General features: G+C 37.6%; 1 protein-coding gene across 3 annotated transcripts in view; it reads right to left on the minus strand.

The window, feature by feature from the left end:
* Window positions 1-23,451, minus strand: part of epha8 (eph receptor A8) — an 83,660-nt gene that overhangs the window by 16,158 nt on the left and 44,051 nt on the right. For all 3 annotated transcript variants that reach the window (XM_083535260.1, XM_083535259.1, XM_083535261.1), the window contains 4 exons: window positions 3,253-3,408; window positions 2,582-3,043; window positions 1,119-1,243; window positions 237-399 (listed from right to left, as the gene is read on the minus strand). In XM_083535260.1, the coding sequence (XP_083391386.1) occupies window positions 237-399; window positions 1,119-1,243; window positions 2,582-3,043; window positions 3,253-3,408 (906 nt within the window). The remainder of the gene's footprint in view (window positions 1-236; window positions 400-1,118; window positions 1,244-2,581; window positions 3,044-3,252; window positions 3,409-23,451) is intronic.

The following is a 23,451-nucleotide window of genomic DNA, read 5'->3' on the forward strand; positions in this document are numbered from 1 at the left end:
TTCATGTGTAATGGAGAGACATGGGGTATATTGGCAAAAGAATGGAGGAGAAGAGGTAGGCCAAGGACGATATTGATGGATGTGTTGACATGCAGGGGGTTGATTTTAAAGCGGCAGATGTAGAGGACAGGGTGGTATGGAGACAGATGATGCTATGTGGAGACCCCCAACGTCTCAATAAGAGACGACTGCAATAATATTTGTACCTATTTGATAAAATTGTTTCATGTTCTCACCTGCTTTTCCAGTCTGGATCTCCACAGAGGGGCTGAAGCGCCCACAGCCAGCCGAGGTTCTGGCCCTGATCTGAAAGATATAGCTGGTGCCAGGTTTGAGCCCAGACACTTTTGCGCTTGTTGTCTTCGACTTCAGGGTGGAATAGCTCTGCTGCTCTTTGTCCTGTGGAAAATCCCAGACAGATTCCTTGAACTTTCCCCGCCTGATATATCCAGAGATTATGCTGCCTGATCAAACTTTTAAAGTTTGATGAGCCATCTAATTGGCCATGATGCTAATGAAGATCCTAGTTGAAAACCAGGACACACAATCTTCCATATATTAGGATCTGAGGCCAGTGACAGGCTTTTACCTTGAAAAACTTTTCAACCTCATAAGCAGCCGTATGCAAATCTCATTTGCTCTCCGTGTGGTGCCGACCACTGTTTGCTAATTCCCCCAAACAGCTGAGATCCCTCTTGGCCCATTAGACGGCAAAGCTCCCGGCTCGCTCGGCAATTAACGGCTCCCCGGCGCTTGGCATGGCCCACACTGTTTGCCGTTCATTGTCACTTTCAATAATCAGACTAAATCGTGACAAACCGCCACTGGTTGGTAATTTTCATTCAATTAAATGGAGATGCCATCGAGCCATGTGATTGAATTGCGCGATCTGTGGCCAACCAAGCCCCATAAACAAACGTGACCCTTCTCTAATGGGTCGCTCCGATCACTTTGTGTTCAGTGAAAGCCACATTGTTTTATTCAAATCGCATCTGATATAAACATAAGCATCCCTGCTGTCATGCAGACATTAAATACAATGTTTACCTCTTATTTATTTATATTTTCATACAAATAACCTCACAACACAACATATTTTACATGAAGGTTTTTCCCACCTTTTCAGAATATTTAATATCATACTCCAGGATTACTCCATTGGGCTGCTCAGGTTCATGCCACATGAGGGTGATGCTGTTTGTGCTGGCATTCTCTTGACGTATCGCCATCACCTGAGAGGGAGCTGGAAAAAAAGATGTCATATTCAAAACTTTTCTTTTTGGAATTCTGCATTATTACATGATTGAAATATGTGTGGATGACCTTTAATACTGGATTCACCAAAGTAGCTTTAGGTTCTTTAAGCTCTTCAAGCTCTTCGTATCTGTATTTTAATGAAGTGTTTCCATTTGGGGAAACTTTTACTTTAACTGCACTACATTTCTACTACAAATATTTGACTTTTTACTGAACTACATTTTGTAAAATCAGTCGTTTCTTTTTATTTATGAGGATAAAAACGTAACTGGTGAAACACGCAACGAGTCACCAATCAGGATCGAGCGCACGCTCTGTTTTAAACCTGTTCTGATTGGCGCTCGGTGCATCTACTGATCACCAACATTCAGTTCAGCATCAGTTCAACATCAAGCAGAACATTTAGAGAGGAATAAATGATGAAGAAACTCCAGACTCGAACTCGCCACAACACACGTGACCTCATTTACACGTTTTTTTTAAGTAGTTGAAAAGGTTTTGGGCTCATGATCATTGTAACAGACATCAATCAGTGTTTGAGTCATTAATATCATTCTATTAATAGATCAGTGTGCCGAGAGTCACATTCGAGTCTTTTCACATAAACTGAGTTGATTAAGTAAAGAGTCTTGTGATAAAAATGATAATAGGAACATTATAGTCGTAATAAATCACAGTACTTTGGATACTTAAGTACATTTGAAGGCAATTTGTACTTTTACTCAAGTCAAATTTTAAAGGGACACTTTTACTGGAGTCACATTTTACCGACTGGATCTACTTTACCTCAATTACATGCTTTGTGTACTTCCACCACTGCTCTTTAAGTGTTCTTAAAATGTTTCTATAGAGTGTGCAGGACGTTTGGTAGCTTCTGAAGGGGTTATAATAGAAACCATCTCTGGTTTTCATTTTATTTTTTACTAGGAACCATCTCTGTTTCCTAGCAGAACTATTTAGGAAGCAAAAAACCCTTAAGACTCATAAGATCACTTATATTTATGACATTTGGCAGACCCCCTTGTAAACGACTTACAATTATATTATTTATACAATTCAGATTTTAAAGGATAAGGGCCTTGCTCAAGGGCCCAGCAGTGACAGAGTTGTTGGAGCTGGGATGTGAACTCATGACCTTTTATCAGAAGTCAGATCCAATTCCCTACATTTATTCCCTACCACAAGCTTAAAGAACCTGTTCCTCTGGAAACTGGCAAGCGGACAAGTTGAAGCAAGTACTCCAACCTCAAAACTGTGATAAATAAAGCTTTGTTGGCTTTTACACAAAATATATAATACGTCCCACATAGTAAAAGTCTCCTACCTGCCTGATTTGTCATAATGTTGACTGTGGCATAAGGCGGCGAAACCTTGCTCAAGTGCGATACCCCATTCATCACCAGGATGCGGAAGGTGTAGTTAGTGTGTGCCACCAAGTTGATCACGTTCACCCATGGCTCCGTCAGTCCCTTCTGCTGGGGGATGAACCTGATTGAGCTGACTCCCATTCGTGACACCATTCCATTTACACCTAAACCTCCTCCACTGCCAGTTGCTCCTCCACCTGGGCTTCCTTGGGCTCCAACAGCAGCTCCTAATATCCCATTGACAAAGGTTCCTCCGACATTGCAGTTCTCACATTGCTCTCCAGGCTTTACGCATTTTTGACACTGAACGTCATAGATGATATCGGCACGGCCACCCGTGTCCAAAGGGGAACCCCATTCCAGGTTAACGGTGGTTCCGTTTACAGACGAAATTACATTGATAGGTGCAGACGGAGGTCCTGTTGGGACACAATAGCCATCATTTAATGATTTGCGAAAGGATTGAGTTAGTAAAGTATCAGACTTGCAAATCAAACACCTGGTCTTTTAGATATCATAAGGGTATTACATGAGGTATTTTCTTTTACTCTTTTGATATCATTGATGCTTACACTTCATTCAAAACTTCACTTAAAATGAATCTCCTATAGGTTACACCTTAACATACTTGTGCAAGGAGCGCTAGGAGGGTCAGTAGATGTTCGGTAGTAGTTGGCGTCGCAAGGGCAATTGAGAGCAGCCCTGGTCTCTGAGTGGCTATGGAGAGGACATTTTCCACAAAGCTGGCCTCCAGCAACAGGTTTGTAGAAGCCCACTTCACAGGCTGGAAGGACATAAAAAATATGACAAAGATCATGTTACACCAAACTAATGTTGTGGAAAATGTGTACAAATTTAATCAAGCAAAGGTTGGGTGGATTTTCATCTTCAGGTCCCTGATCCAATCCTGACCTGAGTGAAGGGGGTACATTTTGCATGTGCTTTTTGTGTCTTTGAGGGTTTCATCTGGGTTTTCTTGTTTCCCCTCACTGTAAATTCCCCCTCACTGTTAGTAAGTGTGCATGAAATCTAGAATACATCTGAGTTATTTCCAGAAACTGCTCTGTATTCATCGCAATCCCTTGCACGACATGACAAATGAAATAAAGGTACCTGTGCTCCTCACCTGACTTTAAAAACATGCTCTCATTACCTTTAAAATCCACACTCCTGCGCAAGATAAATGGGCCGAGTCCAAAATGACAAATATAACATTTATTGCATTTGGCAGAGACCTTTATCCAGAGCGACTTACAATTATCTTATTTATACACTGAGCAGTTGAAAGGTTTAGGACATTATAGGCACACTTTAGCAGCTTGATGGTGCTAGGATTTAACCTCACAAGCTTCAGATCAGAAGTTCAACATCTTAACCATTGAGTTAACCCTCCCATAATATACAGCATTCAATAGTCTTATAAAATCATTGGTCAGAAAATGAGCAAAAATTAAACCAAGGCACACTTGAGACTCTCCCATGCCACCATTTAATCAGTTATGGTTACAAGGAAGGCATTCTTCAAAATGTGTCTTTGTTCTAGCACTGAGGTTCTGGAATTAATTTCCAGTTGATGCCCTAGCAGCTAAGGCAGCTGTTACTAATCCAGACTAAGACAGCTACACTAATCCAGAAAAACTTTTAAATGGCGCTTTTGTCTAGAAAACGCTACACGCTTTCAACTGTTTCCCAAAAGTTTCTCGTCCACATTGAAACATCTGAAAACACTTACATCCCTGTACTGCGTATGAGCAAAACCGGCTGACGTTTATTTACGTTCCGGCTCTTAGAAATGTTGCAGCAATGATGATCGTTTGCAAAATTCGCCTCCAACGTTACAGTTGGAGCAAAAACGTGTACAATTTGCCAAAACAAGGAATATGCATTTTCAAATGAAATCGTATTTGTGTGGACATACAAGACCCAAGTCTAAACACCTCATTCTTCCAGAATAACTTTAATAAGTATTTCTGAATGCAAAAAGACTTTTATTCTCTATTCATATTTTCTCCAAAAAAAAGTTTGTTACCTGATTATTTTCTTAGTTTTTGATCTAATAAACCAGAATCAGAATGTATTTATTGATCGAGCCCTCAAGGCAGTTTTACCGTAAATACCATAAATATAAATGTACTGTGGCAATTTTATGGCAGTGAAGTGTCCGAGGAAAAAGCTAAAAAAAATGAGAAATCCATAATAATAAAATTAATTAATAATAATCAAAAAACATTGAGTTTGAGATTGTGGGATTTCTAGTGTCTCTACTTTTGCGAAACAAGAACAATTTCAGGAATTAATCCAGAGTCCAGATAGTCAAACAAACAAACAAAAAAATTTACTTTATGATGCTAGGTGGACCTGCTTTAAATTTTATATTTTTATACATTATATATTTTATTTTGAAATATTCTATTTCTATTTATATGATGGACATGTCGGTGTATGAATGTGTGTGACAAATAAAATGTGATTAGATTTGATTATATGTAGATCAGGTTTAACAATAAACCTCACAAAGCAGAAATAAATCGATTACGAATCAACATTTTGGATTCATAGAATTAATGTAAAAAATTATTCACATTTATAAATTAATTGAACAAAAAATATAAATGTATATATATTCCTTTGTGAATAATGCACAGTAGTGCAGGATTTAATGCTTTATCACTAGTAACTGTGTAAAGGTATAATTCCTGTTCAGCTCAGTTTTATTTGTAGATCAGTTTCAGGTAAATCCTGAAGCTGGAGGTATTTCTGTTTGTTGACCCACCAGTCCCTAAACTGTCCAAACAAGGGTTGAGATATTTGCTGCACATAAGCACCACAGCACTGTCGTCAGCCCTGCAGTTTGGCATGTGTAATGAGATTGTAGCTGCAGACGGCCCGAGCATACCGATAAGAGAAAAAGAGAGACACGACTAAAGATACATGAATTAGCAATTGAAGTATTTTTTCGCTCTCTGGAAACAATCCTCTGCCCAGGGAACCTGCAAGAATTCCTGATTGCAATGTTTCGTTGCTCTCTGGTTTCTTTACTTGTTTTATCCCAATAATCTCCTGCATACTATGATGTTTTTGTTCTTTGTGAGTGTAAACGCAGGCCACGAGTGTGGACCCTTCTCACGCCTTTGAAGTTCGGAAGTTCAGCACCACAAATCAGATGACACGCTTGCAAACAGCAACACGCTCCAAAACAGCCTGGATGGAGTGTAAGACTGTTGTAAGATCTCTTGCAGATAAATTGAACATGGACACAGTAATCTCACAGCCAGTCAGCATTCCCTTTTAGACTGATGGAACAGAGCTTCTTTAGTGATCATTTGGCTCCTCTGTAGAAAGAAGTGTTAAAGGTGATCATCTGTACCAACAGTGTAACTATATCTATATTTATATCTATATCCACTACCACTTTACTGCTATTCGTCCATCTGCTGTTTACACTTTGCTGCCTGTCTGTCGGTCTGTCTGTCTTGTCTGTCTGTCTGTCTGTCTGTCTGTCTGTCTGTCTGTCTGTCTGTCTGTCTGTCTGTCTGTCTGTCTATCTATCTATCTATCTATCTATCTATCTATCTATCTATCTATCTATCTATCTATCTATCTACATTTCTGTCAATTTATATGTCTGAAAAACAGCCCCACAGCATAATTCTGCCACCACCATGCTTCACTCTTGAGGTGATATTGGACAGGTGATGATATTTGGTTTTCTCCAGAGATACAATTTAGAACTAAGGAGAAACAGTTTAATCTAGACTCTAGTCAAGGTGTACTGAGTGTAAATTGGTGAAATAAACAATGAATTGAAACAATTGTAGTATCTGTCTGTCTGTCTGTCTGTCTGTCTGTCTGTCTGTCTGTCTGTCTGTCTGTCTGTCTGTCTGTCTGTCTGTCTGTCTGTCTGTCTGTCTGTCGATCTACCCACACATTTAATTTTCGGTCATTTTTCAGATATTAAATGCGCAGTAAATGTATGTATTCAGCCTTGAATTGCCACTTCAGCTTGGAGGGTATACTCACTTTGTATTGGGCTTGAGTCTTACTTCTGTCTCTCTTTTCTCCGTATCGGCATATCGTTTGGTTTGTCAGCACCTGTCAGTGGAACGCACCCACTGCAGGGGGGATTTGCATCACTATGAATTTTAATGAATATTTACAGCCATCATGTGTTGACCTTGATATTTTTACTTTTTATATAAATGAATAAATGGTTGGAAATGTGTTTTTTTTTTCTTCCAAATACTTGACAACTACAGCATTAACTATGCATGGGATCTCTGAAAACTCTGTGTGTTCTCCAAGATTCTGTAATAAAACCAAACTCAAAAAACTGCTCTTTGGGGATTGCTCGACTTTAATGATAGTTTTTGCGAATGCTGCCCTGTAATAAAGTCACATGCAATACAGGCTATGGCTTAGTGAAGCTCAGTCAAGGTTGTCTTTGCAAAAACGGTTCACCCCCGTGGACTGAGGCGTGGACCACATCCAATTTCAACACCACGGTCTCGCGCTTACAAATTTTAAAGAGTTTTTAAAAGTTACAAGTTGAGGTGGTCCAGGGTCACAACTGGACATTTCCCATAAACATTGTTTGGGTTATTCGATATGCAAATATTTCCTTTAAGAAATTGTGATTTTTAGATAAAAAATTGGATCATCTTTGATTTTAGTAGAAGACTGTTGAGTATGGAGACAGCAGAAAGAAGGAAAAGAGGAAGGGCAAGGAGGAGGTTCATAAATGTGGCAGATGTAGAGGACAGGGTAGATGTAGATGGATGATAAAGCCAAAAGATGAAGAAGAAGAAGAGTAAGATGGTTCTCTATCTATTTATTTATTATTTGTTCATTTATTTGTAGATGGAATAAGAAAAAATATGCAGTAATTCGCTTTCACACGTCATTCACTTTACCATAAAAAGATTAAATGTGTAAATGTTCCAAAATTACAACAGTGAGGAACACCTCAGTGAAGGGTGCAGTTTAGTACATTTTATGTACACAATTTTTGTTTTAATTGTAGATATGCAAGTGTGTTATCTGTAGGAGAATCCAAAAATTGTCTATCACAAAGTCCATAGTCTTGTTTAAAGCAAATGCAGGACAACCTATTAACACCAACAGCTGAGCACCAGACCCTGGAAAATCAGAAATCCATGAAACCAAGATACAGAGGCAAAAGGGTGTAGATAAACAACCCAACACTGAATTCTACTATTATTGGAAATCCAAGCTGATTTTCTAAAGTGCCTTCTATATTTAGAAGCCAGATATTGCTGGCTTCTAAATATAATAAATGTATAACATTCTTTGCAAGCAATTTACACGCAGACAAAACCAAAAGACATGATTATTAAACACACACAGAGAACAGTCAGGCAATTCACAAACAAGGTCAAGGAACCCAGAGAAAAAAAAGGGTTAGCAATCACAGAATACAATGTCACAGAACTGGAAAAGTGAATGAGTCATTTTAAACCGTGTGTGTGTGTGTGTGTGTGTGTGTGTGTGTGTGTGTGTGTGTGTGTGTGTTTTGTGATTTAACCAGGTGCTTGCGGTCACAAATTCCTGTGACTGAGAACAAGTAAGCTGCCATGTTTTTTGGGGGATCTGGATCAGCCATGTTTTAGGTCGTGGTGTTCTGGGTAATTGAGTTCTAGTTTTTGATAGACTTAAAAACAATAATCTATCTACTGGTAGGGGTGTAATAGTCCACAAAATACACTCCCGGTTTTGTACATTCCATAGTTTTAAGTCACAGTCCTTTTTTCAATTTTAATTTGGTTAGGAGAAGGAAATGCAAAACATAAAATTGGTTGTCATCACTCAGTCGATTTTTGCTTTGTTACGCGAGTAAAAAATTGAGGTACGAGCTCGAGACGCCGCCGCTAGATGGCGAAGCGAAGCAAGAAAGTGAAGACTGTGACGAAAATTAAGATAAGCAAAGAAGTTTAGGGATACGTAGTGTACAGGATTGATAGTAAAAAACGAGTTTTCCTTCCGCCTCGGCCAGTGTCTTTTTTAGCTCAAGTCGTCTCATCTCCACGGTAAATACACTGCATAAAACCTCATTAAATCTTTACATGCTCTTTCTACTATGTTTTTATACAAGATTTGTTATTTAGAAATGTATTTTTCTAATTTAATAACATGAAACATAAAAATTGGAGTGGCATTTTAAGGGTTGGAACGGATTAATGCCATTTTAAGTATTTTCAATGGGGAAAATGTATTTGATGTGCGAGCAAATTGAGCTACGAGCTCGTCCACGGAACGAATTAAACTCGTAGGTCAACGTACCACTGTATATACAGTACAGACCAAAAGTTTGGACACACCTTCTCATTCAAAGAGTTTTCTTTATTTTCATGACTATGAAAGATTCACACTGAAGGCATCAAAACTATGAATTAACACATGTGGAATTATATATGGAATTATATACATAACAAAAAAGTGTAAAACAACTGAAAAATGTCATATTGTAGGTTCTTCAAAGTAGCCACCTTTTGCTTTGATTACTGCTTTGCACACTCTTGGCATTCTCTTGATGAGCTTCAAGAGGTAGTCACCTGAAATGGTCTTCCAACAGTCTTGAAGGAGTTCCCTGAGAGATGCTTGGCACTTGTTGGTCCTTTTGCCTTTACTCTGCGGTCCAGCTCACCCCTAAACCATCTCGATTGGGTTCAGGTCCGGTGACTGTGGAGGCCAGGTCATCTGGCACAGCACCCCATCACTCTCCTTCTTGGTCAAATAGCCCTTGATGCCTTCAGTGTGACTCTACAATTTACATAGTCATGAAAATAAAGTAAACTCTTTGAATGAGAAGGTGTGTCCAAACTTTTGGTCTGTACTGTATATAAATAAATAAAATGCATCAAATTAATGCAATAAAGTTTTTTATTATAATTATTAAATTGAGTATATATCCATATCGCTGGACAGTCACACTGCGCTAACGGTACCTGAAACACGATTTGTACTGCGCATGTGAGAAAACGTGTAGGTTTTGGTCTCTCAGTTCAAGTGAAGGGAAAATTGTGTAATGCTGTACAAGTTTAAAGAGGAAGTACATATGGCTGGAAAAGTCATGTGTCCCAATACTTTTAGTGTGTATAGTGCATCTAAGAGGTAATAACGCTGTCGGTGTGAATATTTCCACTTCAGGATGCTTTTCCACACGACTAAACACTCGGCAAAATCCTGAGGTGTCATCAGGGAGTGAAGAGCAGCTGCCAATGAGCTGTGAGGGTTCGACTGAGTGATGAATGATTTGTGAAATGAAAGCAGGAAATTAGACTTCATCCTGACGACTCTGTAAAGATCTCTCGCTCTGTAAGAGTTAGAACACACATGGAGGGGGTGTATAATGGGTGTATAATGGGAGTTATAATGGGGGTATAATAGGGGGTTATAATAGAGAGTATTTTGTAAGGCATAATGGATGTATAATTGAAGTTATAATGGGGGTATCGTAGGGGGTTATAACAGAGAGTATTTTGGAAGGCATAATGGGTGCAAAATGAGGTGTGTTATATTATGGTGTGTGTAAATTGGGGCTATAATAGAGGTTATAATGGGGTATAATGGGGGTTATTATGGGGCGTGTTATATTGAGCTGGGTATAATGGGGGTTATAATGGGAGTTTATAATGGGAGGTTATAATGGTGCAGTTTTATTGAGCTGGGTATAATCGAGGTTTAATGACGTATAATAAGAGGTTATAATGGTGCAGTTAAACCGAGATCGGTATAATGGACAGTATAATGGGGTATAATGGGGCGGTTATATTGAGTTGGGTATAATGGGGGTTATAATAGGGCTATAATGAGAGGTTATAATGGGACGTGTTATATTAAGCTGGGTATAATCGGGGTTTAATGGGGGTATAATGGTAGGTTATAATGGGGCATTTATATTGAGCTGGGTATATTGGGGGGTATAATGGGGGGTATATTAACTGTGAGCCTATAATATAAATAATAAATGTAATAAATAATACAATTATAAATATTATGAACTGGACACTTGGTACATGTGTGTGTATATATGGTTGTGTGTGTGTGTGTGTGTGTGTGTGTGTGTGTGTGTGTGTGTGTGTGTGTGTGTCAGTGCACAGCAATAAAGAGTCGTTCTCTCACCATCTTTTCTTTTTCTGTCACAGGTGTGTGTGTGTGTGTGTGTGTGTGTGTTTGTGTGTGTGTGTGTGTGTGTGCTTGTAAGCCGTGTGTAGGAGCTGTGTGTAATCTGTATGTAAGCTGAGTGTGATTTGTGCGAGCTGTGTGTGTGTTTGTGTGTGACTAAGCTGTGTGTGAACTGTGTGTGTCTAAGCTGTGTGTGTGTGTGTGTACGGTGTGTGTCATGTGTGTGTCTATATTGTGTGTGTTTAAGATTTGACGTGTGTGTGAGAGCTGTGTGTGTGAGAGAGAGCTGTGTGTAAACTGTGTAAGTGTGTGTGTGAGAAAGAGAGTGAGAGCTGAAAGTATGTGATCTTTGTGTGTAAGAGTAGTGGCATGTTAATGGTATGTCTGTGTGCAAGCTGTGTGTGTGATCTGTGTGATCTGTGTGTGTGTGTGTGTGTGTGTGTGTGTGTGTGTGTGTGTGTGTGTGTGTGTGTGTGTGTGTGTGCGGTCTGTATGTAAGCTACAGAAATTACAGAAATGTCCCCACTGTGGGGCAAATAAAGATATATCTTATCTTATCTTAATGCATGTGTGATGTACATGTGACTAAAGTGTGTGTGTGTGTGTGTGTGTGTGTGTGTGTGTGTGTGTGTGTGTGTGTGTGTGTGTGTGTGTGTGTGTGTGTGCACGCACGCATCAGTAAACCGAGGCGTCTTTTAGCCATGACATTATTAGAGGTTAGTGACATTTGCAGGCAGCCAATCTGTCTTCAGGCTGCAGGCCACCGTACAGCGATACTCATCACCACCGGCACCATCTGGATCCTGAACCTTCTGCTCATTACAGCGTCGCTGATACCATACAACACCCCCCTAACCCCCCACCCCACACACACACACACACACACACACACACACACGCCCTAAGCGGGACGGATGATCTCAAGATGGATTGTGTGCACTGTCGAGGCTGAGGCTTGACAAAGAAATGAAAAGAAAGCAAAAAAAAAAAAAGATTTGTATATAAATAATATCCGATATCTGAGCTTCGCCGCTGCTCCAGAAATGCCAGTCTGTTTAAAATGCGAGTGCAAATCTGGAACAAAAAAACCAAAAAAAACATGCGATGCAGCTATGACCTTTCCATAATCATTAAATAACGAGACCTTTGATTAGAAATACTAATCGTGGCGTAGAGACACAGTGTGGACGTCGGGACGTTTGTCTGCCTGATGGATTCTGGGCAACGTTTTCCTCAATATGGTGTTTATAGGCATTCATAACACCAGCGTAAGATCTTCATGATATCCTTCACTGCTATTACAATACCATTACAATATACGGTTGGCATTCGGTCAAAGGCAAAGGTGATACAAATAAAAATGAATTGAAAAAAAATGTATTGAATTGAATTGATTTGCTTGAAGAGAAGGTAGTAAAAACTTATAATCATGCTATGACAGGTTATGATACGTTTATGATATGATTCTATATGTCATAAGATTGAATATGAGACATGAGATGTGAGATCATAATTAAGGAAACGACTTGCTGGAATGAGGTTCTTATGTCACCTCATGATGCCAGATGAGGATTTTATGCTATTTTTCTTTAGAGATGAAGTTCTTATGTCATCTTATGCCATTTCTTTTAGAAATGAGATCCTCATGTCACCTTATGCTATTTTTATTTAGAGATGAGGTCCTTATGTCAGCTTATATCATTTTGGAGATAAGGTCCACAAGTCATCTTATGCCATTTATTGAAATGTTGATCTGTTGACATATGATTCTTATGGCATGACTGTTGTTGACACATGGCGTTAATATCATCTTATAACGTCTTGGCATTTGGTTCTTGTGTCAGTTAATGCTGCGTATTTACAAACGTCAGTTTATTGCACTAAAGATTCTTTCAACTTATGACTCTTGTTGTTATAAGCTTCTTATGTCATCTTATGTAGCTTTCAGTTAATTATCATTGAATAACAATTGATTTGAAATACTAACCGTGGCATAGAGGAGCCATGTGGATGCTGGGCCGTCTGCCTTATGGATTCTGAGTAACGTTTTTCTCAATATGGTGTTCATAGAGCTACATAACACCAGCATAAGCGCTTCATGACATCCCTCACTGTTATAATGATGTCTGGTTGACATCAATGCCAATTGATGAGAAGAGGTCTTTATATCAACCTTATGCCTTTTTCCGAATGAAATTCTTATGTCACCTTATGTCATTTGCTGAGATGAGGTTCTTATGTCATCTGACTTGCGTTCATGGTTGTGTAAAAGCAGCCGACAAACCGTCAACATCAAAGCCATTTTTGCTTTGTGCAAATTGATATAAAAATTTTATTCCATTAAACGAGTGAAAAGATGACATAAGGTGCATAAGACATTTATGTGAATATGTAAAACACGTTCCACAAGGGTCACTGTATGGCACTGCACAAGATAAAATAAGGCATAAGGTGACAAAAGAACCTCATCTAAAAAAAATACAAATATTAATAATAATAAAGACATAACATAAGGACCTCATCTCAACAAGTGATATAAGATGACATAAGGACTTCATTTCAAAAATGGCACAAGGTAACAAGTATCTTAAAAAAATCTAATATGGTGACATAAGAAGGCATAAGATTGAGAAAGACCTCTTCTCAACATAAGGACCTAGTCTCAAAAAATGACAGTGACATAGGGACCCTATTTTAACAATTGATTTGAACAAATGCTTTTATTTTGCATAATGCAGAGTTTTCTATAACACTGCCTCATTACAGATGCAAATCTGTTTACTAGCAGCAAATTGTCCTTAAAACTGCGATTTTCAACTTTGTAGGTGACTGAAGCCCAAAGTGGAGGAGGGGAATTGCAGATCAATTTGCGACAGAAATGCGGTGTCTCGTTCTAACTGCTTGATAGATGGAGTCGAACCTGCCTAAATAGAGTGTGACCTTGAAGAGTTGTTAACTGGAGGAAGAGAAGCTGACAGTCGGTAGTCTGGGGTTCGTGCACATCGCCACTGTGGATGCAGTAAAAAATACCCGAATTTTAGAATGTTATGTCGACCCTGTGATCGCTTTCAGGACATGAAGATAGGAAGAAAAAATGAAAGATATTATTATGGGCTAAAAAAATGGTCTCTTGTTGATCTTCTACAACATCTTCCACTACAAACGAGCAGGACACATCAGAGCATATTAAACAGACACACGTGTTTCTTCCACACACTGTTACCATCAAGTTGGAAGCACACAATTGTACAGAACGTCTCTGAATTTCCCTTTAACTCCAGATCCAAACCTTTCTTTCTTTCTTTCTTTCTTTCTTTCTTTCTTTCTTTCTTTCTTTCTTTCTTTCTTTCTTTCTTTCTTTCTTTCTTTCTTTCTTTCTTTCTTTCTTTCTTTCTATATCCTCCTCATTTCTTTTCTTTCTTTCTTTCTTTCTTTCTTTCTTTCTTTCTTTCTTTCTTTCTTTCTTTCTTTCTTTCTTTCTTTCTTTCTTTCTTTCTATATCCTCCTCATTTCTTTTCTTTCTTTCTTTCTTTCTTTCTTTCTTTCTTTCTTTCTTTCTTTCTTTCTTTCTTTCTTTCTTTCTTTCTTTCTTTCTTTCTTTCTATATCCTCCTCCTTTCTTTTCTTCTTTTCTTTCTTTCTTTCTTTCTTTCTTTCTTTCTTTCTTTCTTTCTTTCTGTCGTTCTGTCGTTCTGTCTTTCTTTCTTTCTTTCTTTCTTTCTTTCTTTCTTTCTTTCTTTCTTTCTTTCTTTCTTTCTTTCTTTCTTTCTTTCTTTCTTTCTTTCTTTCTTTCTGTTGTTCTGTCGTTCTGTCCTTCTTTCTTTCTTTCTTTCTTTCTTTCTTTCTTTCTTTCTTTCTTTCTTTCTTTCTTTCTTTCTTTCTTTCTTTCTTTCTTTCTTTCTATATCCTCCTCATTTCTTTCTTTCTTTCTTTCTTTCTTTCTTTCTTTCTTTCTTTCTTTCTTTCTTTCTTTCTATCTATCTATCTATCTATCTATCTATCTATCTATCTATCTATCTATCTATCTATCTATCTATCTATCTATCTATCTTTCTTTCTTTCTTTCGTTCTGTCTTTCTTGCTGTCTTTCTTTTTTTTTTTTCTTTCTTTCTTTCTTTCTTTCTTTCTTTCTTTCTTTCTTTCTTTCTTTCTTTCTTTCTTTCTTTCTTTCTTTCTTTCTTTCTTTCCTGCACTCCATCCTTCCTTCCTTCTATATCCTCCTCATTTCTTTCTTTCTTTCTTTCTTTCTTTCTTTCTTTCTTTCTTTCTTTCTTTCTTTCTTTCTTTCTTTCTTTCTTTCTTTCTTTCTATATCCTCCTCCTTTCTTTTCTTCTTTTCTTCTTTTCTTCTTTTCTTTCTTTCTTTCTTTCTTTCTTTCTTTCTTTCTTTCTTTCTTTCTTTCTTTCTTTCTTTCTTTCTTTCTTTCTTTCTTTCCTGCACTCCATCCTTCCTTCCTTCTATATCCTCCTCATTTCTTTCTTTCTTTCTTTCTTTCTTTCTTTCTTTCTTTCTTTCTTTCTTTCTTTCTTTCTTTCTTTCTTTCTTTCTTTCTTTCTATATCCTCCTCATTTCTTTTCTTTCTTTCTTTCTTTCTTTCTTTCTTTCTTTCTTTCTTTCTTTCTTTCTTTTTTTCTTTCTTTCTTTCTTTCTTTCTTTCTTTCTTTCTTTCTTTCTTTCTTTCTTTCTATATCCTCCTCATTTCTTTTCTTTCTTTCTTTCTTTCTTTCTTTCTTTCTTTCTTTTTTTCTTTCTTTCTTTCTTTCTTTCTTTCTTTCTTTCTTTCTTTCTTTCTTTCTTTCTTTCTTTCTTTTTTTCTTTCTTTCTTTCTATATCCTCCTCCTTTCTTTTCTTCTTTTCTTTCTTTCTTTCTTTCTTTCTTTCTTTCTTTCTTTCTTTCTTTCTTTCTTTCTTTCTTTCTTTCTGTCGTTCTGTCGTTCTGTCTTTCTTTCTTTCTTTCTTTCTTTCTTTCTTTCTTTCTTTCTTTCTTTCTTTCTTTCTATCTTTCTTTCTTTCTTTCTTTCTATATCCTCCTCATTTCTTTCTTTCTTTCTTTCTTTCTTTCTTTCTTTCTTTCTTTCTTTCTTTCTTTCTTTCTTTCTTTCTTTCTTTCTTTCTTTCTATCTATCTATCTATCTATCTATCTATCTATCTATCTATCTATCTATCTATCTATCTTTCTTTCTTTCTTTCTTTCTTTCTTTCTTTCTTTCGTTCTGTCTTTCTTTCTTTCTTTCTTTCTTTCTTTCTTTCTTTCTTTCTTTCTTTCTTTCTTTCTTTCTTTCTTTCTTTCTTTCTTTCTTTCTTTCTTTCTTTCTTTCCTGCACTCCATCCTTCCTTCCTTCTATATCCTCCTCATTTCTTTCTTTCTTTCTTTCTTTCTTTCTTTCTTTCTTTCTTTCTTTCTTTCTTTCTTTCTTTCTTTCTTTCTTTCTTTCTTTCTTTCTTTCTATATCCTCCTCCTTTCTTTTCTTCTTTTCTTCTTTTCTTCTTTTCTTTCTTTCTTTCTTTCTTTCTTTCTTTCTTTCTTTCTTTCTTTCTTTCTTTCTTTCTTTCTTTCTGTCTGTTTCAGTCCAGTGACATCAATAAAAAGGAGAAAGAGAACAGCCTCGGAGGGATAAACACACCAAGCAGAGGAGAGCTACCAGATCCCTACACATTGAAAACTTTCCCATTATGCAACCCTGATACTAATGATTCCATGAGTATTACAGAATACAGAATAATTCAGCATCTGATCTTCACCTGATTTCGACTGACACTGAATTTCCTCATTCTTACACACTCGTGTTGTGGAAAATGTGAGAATTTAAAAGGCTTAAAAACTTCACCCAAGTGGTACGATGGGTTTTTTACAGCAGAGATGATCATAGCCTCAGACTCTCTCTCTCTTGTGTTTTGGCAGAAAGTCCAGTCTGATGCTAATGAAGAAGTTTAATCTACCTGAACGCTCCCCCCCATGGGCATCCCATTTTAATTATGTTATTAAATGTCTCCCGCCAGTGCTAATAGGCTGCATAGCAACACGCCACTTCTCTAAAGAGTTTTGCCGGGTGAAAAAAAAACGGGAACTTGACTGCAGCTATTAGAGCCGTCTCTGCCAAAATCACTATTAGAAAAGAAAAACGCTGTGAAGTGGAGCAAATACGCGATTAGACTTTGCCCCAATGGGCCTAAAGCATCTCAATTTATCTCCATTTACTGGGCAAATATTTTTTTTTATAGCTCAAAAATATGGACTACACGCAGGAGGATTTCATATCCCGTAATAACATGTTTACAGAGACAACTTGGAATCAGATTTGTCCTGTTGAATAATATCCCACGTGAGCTTGTTCTTCATTATTTATTATACAGAAACACGTCTCGAAGTGTTTTATTCCACTTATACTTTATTCCACTTATACTTTATACCACAACAGTTAGTCAGAGGAAGTAACACTGTGAACACTATACGGTGTCCATGAAATCCATGATAATGGTGTCAATGGTGTCCATAATGTCTATAGTGTCCATGGAACTCATGTTTATTATGTTTATGGTTTCCATAATGCCTATGGAATCTGTGTTTTTGGTGCCTAAAGTGTCCATAATGTCAATGGAATCCATATTTATGGTGTCTATGTTGTCTATAATGTCTATGTTGTCCATTTCAGTCCATGTTAATGGTGGATTTTTTTTGGCCATAATGTCCATGGAATCCAAGTTTATGGTGTCTATAATGTCCATTGAAACTATGTCCATGGTGTTAATGTAATATTTGTGTCTACGGTGTCTATGGAATCCAGCTTTATGGTTTGTAAAGACTCTATAATGTCCATGGTGTCTTTGGAATCCACGTTTATGGTGTCTATGGTTTCCATAATGTCTATGGAATTTTTGTTTTTGGTGCCTAAAGTGTCCATAATGTCCATAGTGTCAATGGAATCCATATTTATCATACCTATGGTGTCCACGTTGTCCATTTAGTCCATGTTTATAGTGGATCTTTTGATTTCATAATGTCAATGTTGTCCATGAAATCTTTTATTGTGTCTATGGTGTCCGTAATGTCCATGGAATCCGAGTTTATAAAAGTTTATATATCCTCCTCATTTCTTTCTTTCTTTCTTTCTTTCTTTCTTTCTTTCTTTCTTTCTTTCTTTCTTTCTTTCTTTCTTTCTTTCTTTCTTTCTTTCTTTCTTTCTTTCTTTCTTTCTTTTTTTCCGAATCATTAAACTGAGTCATGATTCGACAAACAACTCAAAACACAGAGAAGACACAAAAAGATGTCAAGTACAGATCAAACCCTTTTCGCTGTTCGAAAATACTGTGCAATCGCACGCCAGACGAGACGGACGCGTTTGTGTTAATGAGCGTTAAACAGTCGTTAATTGTCTGACTGAATTGCTGCCACCTCTTCAGGCTCGTCTAATTGATTTGTGTCGAAACGGAGGAAGGAATCTGTCTCTCAGTGCCTGCGACAAAATTGGAGGGAATGTCGGAATGAGAGTTACTGATATTATTTCTGCTCCAAATTACTGAGAAAACGAGTTTTGTCCTTTCGTCTGTCTGATTCTTGTGAAGCCAGACTTCGATTTATTTACAAGTTCAATATTGAATAGATTGAATAGTTCAAAAGGAGAAAATTTATGTTTATATCCATACAGAATATTTGAGTCTATCTCGTGTGCGAACTAATCCTAGTGCAAAAGTAGTGCTTTACACATTGCAAACACACAGTCGTCTTAGTGTGGGGCAATGAGAACAGCAACAAAATGTTTAAATCACACATATGGAACTGCCCCCCTTTGTGAGCATGTAGTCTTTTACAATAAATTGTTTAAATTCAATATAAACAATTCACAACAAAACGTTTGCAATTATTATTATTATTTTTTGTATGACTCTCTATTCCAGCCTGCTATAAAGTTCAAATACAATATTCCCAAAGGTGCTTGGACCCCGATGATCGCAGTGCTCCAGGTCACATACTTTTACTACATCATGCTCCGCCTACCTCCGATGTCCAGTGACTGATAAAATAGCTTTTGCAGACCAAGGAATCACGTTATTATTTCTGCCGTTTGTGACTTTTTGCATCGTGAAAGAAATGGAAGAAAAAAAAAAGAATCCCAGAGACGAGTCATAATCTAGGTGACCAGACAGCAGCTAATGGCTTCACAGTCATTTCCCTTTTGTCCAAAAGCCCTTTCTTCCAGCCATCACAAAAAAAACCCAAATACAGAAGTCCATCGCAATGAATTATGGAACAGTAATGAAAAAAAAGGATGAACAACCATGGAGGAGGTTTTGTTTGTTTAGTAGTGCCTTTATTGTGCAGACAATTTCTCCTCATAGCCGAGAGAGAGCTAAGTGATTGTGTGTGTGTGTGTGTGTGTGTGTGTGTGTGTGTGTGTGTGTGTGTGTGTGTGTGTCTGTATATATATATATATATATATATATATATATATATATATATATATATATATATATATATATATATATATCATCCTGATCTTTGCAATGTCTCTGTAGCGCATTTTCTCCACTTATTGATGATGGTTTTGACAGTGTTCCATGATAAATTCAGTGCTTTCATAGTCTTTTATAAACCTTTTCTGATTGCTGCCTTTCAACAAATAAGTCTCACAGTTTCTTTGGCAAGTCTTTGTGGCCCATGGCTTTTGGAACAGTGCAAAAATGGTGGTATCTCAGTGGTTAAAGCAGTGGTGTCCAATCTTTTCCACAAAAACGTTTTCATTGAATGAATGCGAGTCCACATGACATTCTACATGTTTAATTCTACGCTGCACCCGCACCGGCCCTTTGTGGAAAAGATTGAACACCCCCAGGGTTGAACATCGGGCATTGGACTTGGGACCCTGAATAGCCCCCTTAACCATGTAGCAGCTCAGATGTATGAATGAGATCAATGTAATTCACTCTGAAAACAGGCATCTGTTTAATGCAGGGAATGTAATCTTAAGATTTAAGCAAATACTCCAGCAACAGCTGACTTTTACCAGGTTTTAATCAAAATCAATGCAACTGATAGCAGATGTAGGTTAACCTACAGGCCTCATTCTGAGTGTGACTGTTTACTCTGAGGACAGTTACAGATCCCAGTATGAAAGCGTTTGCAGACTTATGCAATCAGGAAAAAAAAAAATATTCCTAATTATGAAAAAATTTCTCTGGATTTGTGTTTGTTGGAAAATAAAATTTAAAATGTAACAAGTCGGACATTTATGTTGTTATTTCTGTCTGTAGAATTGCAATTGCATAAGAGTGAGTAGACCTTTTATATCTGCTGTAAATGTGTGTGTGAGATTTGAAATACAATTAATCCCTTTATCAGAACCCCTACCCCCCCCACACACACACACACACACACACACACACACACACACACACACACACACACACACACACACACACACACACACACACACACACACACACACACACATTCACTCTTCCTCCTCACTGCCAGCTGACAGATTAAACCTGTGCTTTGACACAATAGTGAAATCACACGACGGGGTGTTAATACCATGCGGAACCTTCGCTTGATGTAACATCGTGTCTAAAAATGGTGCATGCTACAGTAAGACCTCTTTACTAAACATCGTTCTGTTCAGTAAAACATTTATAAACCATACGAAGTTCCTATAGTGAATTCGAAGATATGATAATAATACAAAATGCATATGAAGATTTGACATACACTTTTGCTTATATGTAACAAATCCTGTTATTTCTCTTTTTTCATTCATTTTTTACAACCATTAATGAACAGTGGTTATAACAATAACAAATACATAATTATAAGACATTGTTATCGCACAATGAGTGCATTCTTGGTATTTCTTAGTCTTCTTTAAGAAGTATGTCAAGCACCTTCTGCGGTTTGCGCCGGATCTCCGCAATGGTGTCAAAAAAAGGGCAAACTGTGTTCTGGATCTTTATCTTCATAAGAAAGGCAAAGTCCCCAAGAGCCAAATCCGGTGAGTAGGGTGGGTGCGGAAGTGAGATCATGTTCATTGTTCTCCGACGATCATCATGCGCAAGTTGCTGAATGTTTTCAACATTTTCAGGGATTGAGCTCGTTGAAGGTCTTCCGGATCTCTCCTCGTCTTTCAGTTATGTTTTTCCTCTCCTGAAGCACGCGTGCCGCTCGAAACACTTTGAACGTCCCATTGCAGCGTCACCGTATGTCAACCTTATGTCATGCCAAACGTCACTCAAATTTCACATTTGCTCTTTGTTCTAACTTGATCTTTGTCAGTGATCATTACAGACATGCTAATGCATGTGGTCAGAATATCATTATCAGTCTCGAAACTTTATGATACCAGCTCGTTATGTTATATTTTATGAAAGTGTGTAGTCCAAAAGTGTCCATTGTAACTTCTAAACAAAAATGACAGGACAGGACTTGGTTGGGGTTGAGCTCAGAGCTCTATAACAGGCTCATGACCACTCCAATCCTGTAAAGGAGATCTTTATGGCGCTGGCTTTGTGCACAAGGGCATTGCCATGCTAGAACAGGTTTGGAACTTCTAGTTAATTTGCCACCACATTCGAAAACATTCGAACAGTTTGGAGAAGAACTAAATACTGTATTGTCTGTGTGTCGGGTGTCCAAATACTTTTGGGCATGAAGTGTGTATGCTGTACTGTATATATATAAATGCATAGAATAAATTTAAACCTGATCAAGGAAAGAAAACGAAAATGATTTCGACCAATCGGAATCCAGAATTCCACCAGGCAGCAGTATAAGTGACTAATTAATGTATAATTAATAATTTTTTTTTTTTTTTATAAACAGTATTTTATCATCATGCACAGCTGCATAATCCTGTCCATTTTTCCATCCTGGAGTTAAGAGATAAGTGATAATACCACAGATGTAACGTTGAGATCTAAAATGAATTGGAAAATTGAAAAAAAAAAAGATCCAGTTTTTTTTTTACTCCTCCATCTTCATATGTTACAGTCCTCACTTTCTTTCTGCTACATCTGTAATCCCTCTAAAGCCACTACGTTACAGAGATTTCATCATGCAGCTGTTGTGATTATTAATTGTCTATTTATTCACTCAATGCAAAATCTATTCATCTCATTAAATCTGTGTGTGTGTGTGTGTGTGTGTGTGTGTGTGTTTGTTTGCACTTTGCTGATGGGAAATGTTTACTGATAACAGTTGAGCATTGACAGGATTTTAATTAAAAAAATTTATTTCAAATTGAATACTACCACAATCAAAAAAACATTCCGTACTGCCATCCTATACAGCTTGGTTTGGTGGTACTGGGATTTGAACTTGGTGGCAGCTTGGTTTGGTGGTATTGGGATTTAAACTCAGCAGCAGCTTGGTTTGGTGGTACTGGGGTTAAAACTCAGTGGCAGCTTGGTTTGGTGCTCTTGGGATTTAAATTAAGTGGTAGCTTGGCTTGATGGTACTGGGATTTGAACTCAGTGGCAGCTTATTATGGTGGTACTGGGATTTAAACTCAGTGGCAGCTTAGTTTGGTGGTACTGGGATTAAAACTCAGTGGCAGCTTGGTTTGGTGCTCTAGGGATTTAAATTAAGTGGTAGCTTGGGTTAGTGGTACTGGGATTTGAACTCAGTGGCAGCTTATTATGGTGGTACTGGGATTTAAACTCAGTGGCAGCTTATTATGGTGGTACTGGGATTTAAACTCGGTGGCAGTTAGGTTTTTGGGGGTACTGGGATTAAAACTTAGTGGCAGCTTGGTTTGGTGCTCTAGGGATTTAAATTAAGTGGTAGCTTGGGTTAGTGGTACTGGGATTTTAACTCGGTGGCAGCTTGGTTTGGTGGTGGCAGCTTGGTTTGATGGTGCTGGGATTTAAACTCAGCTTGGTCCAAAGTCCAGTTAATTAACGGGTGAGCTACCATTTTACCAATGTCCCAACAATATTCAAAACCTTCCGCTATCGTTTCTCTCCTTTCTTTCCAAAATCATTGAACGCACTGTCTATAATCAATTGTCAATGTCTTGCATAACAACTTGCAAGACTGCCCTCTTGGTCAGATAACCTGTGCACTGTTACGTAATTTAACATTGACTAACTAACTAACTAACTAACTAACTAACTAACTAACTAACTAACTAACTAACTAACTAACTGTTTATAAGGTTTTCTCGACGGTTCTGTCCGACATTATCTGATGCTTTAGATGTTTATTTCCACTTTAATAAGAGCTTCGACTGCATTCAGATGATTATGCAAACACACCCCAGGTGTTCTGACCCTTTTAAAACATGCATTATGCAAAAGCTGCTCACATTAACGTGCCAAAAATCACAAACGCTGGCGCGAGGTCTCAGGCAGGAATTAGCAACCTGAAGCACTCACCCGTTTCATGCATTACATTCGAATATAAACACACATATATTATCCAGTGCATTCATTTACAGCACCAATGAAGTCTTTAAAGAAAGACCTTGCTAATAGAAGAACTGTAATGTGCAGTAATGCAGTGTGTGTGTGTGTGTGTGTGTGTGTGTGTGTGTGTGTGTGTGTGTGTGTGTGTGTGTGTGTGTTAAGTATTGTACTTTGAATGCTGTTTTTTGTGCCATTTTAGTGAAAAACACAAAAGAGAATCAAAATTCTGATGAAACCAATAAAAAAAAAATTATCAAAAATTTGGAATTTTTTTTAAAATAATTGCATTT

This window comes from Silurus aristotelis (assembly GCF_946808225.1).
Source record: "Silurus aristotelis genome assembly, chromosome: 29".
NCBI classification, from domain to species: domain Eukaryota; kingdom Metazoa; phylum Chordata; class Actinopteri; order Siluriformes; family Siluridae; genus Silurus; species Silurus aristotelis.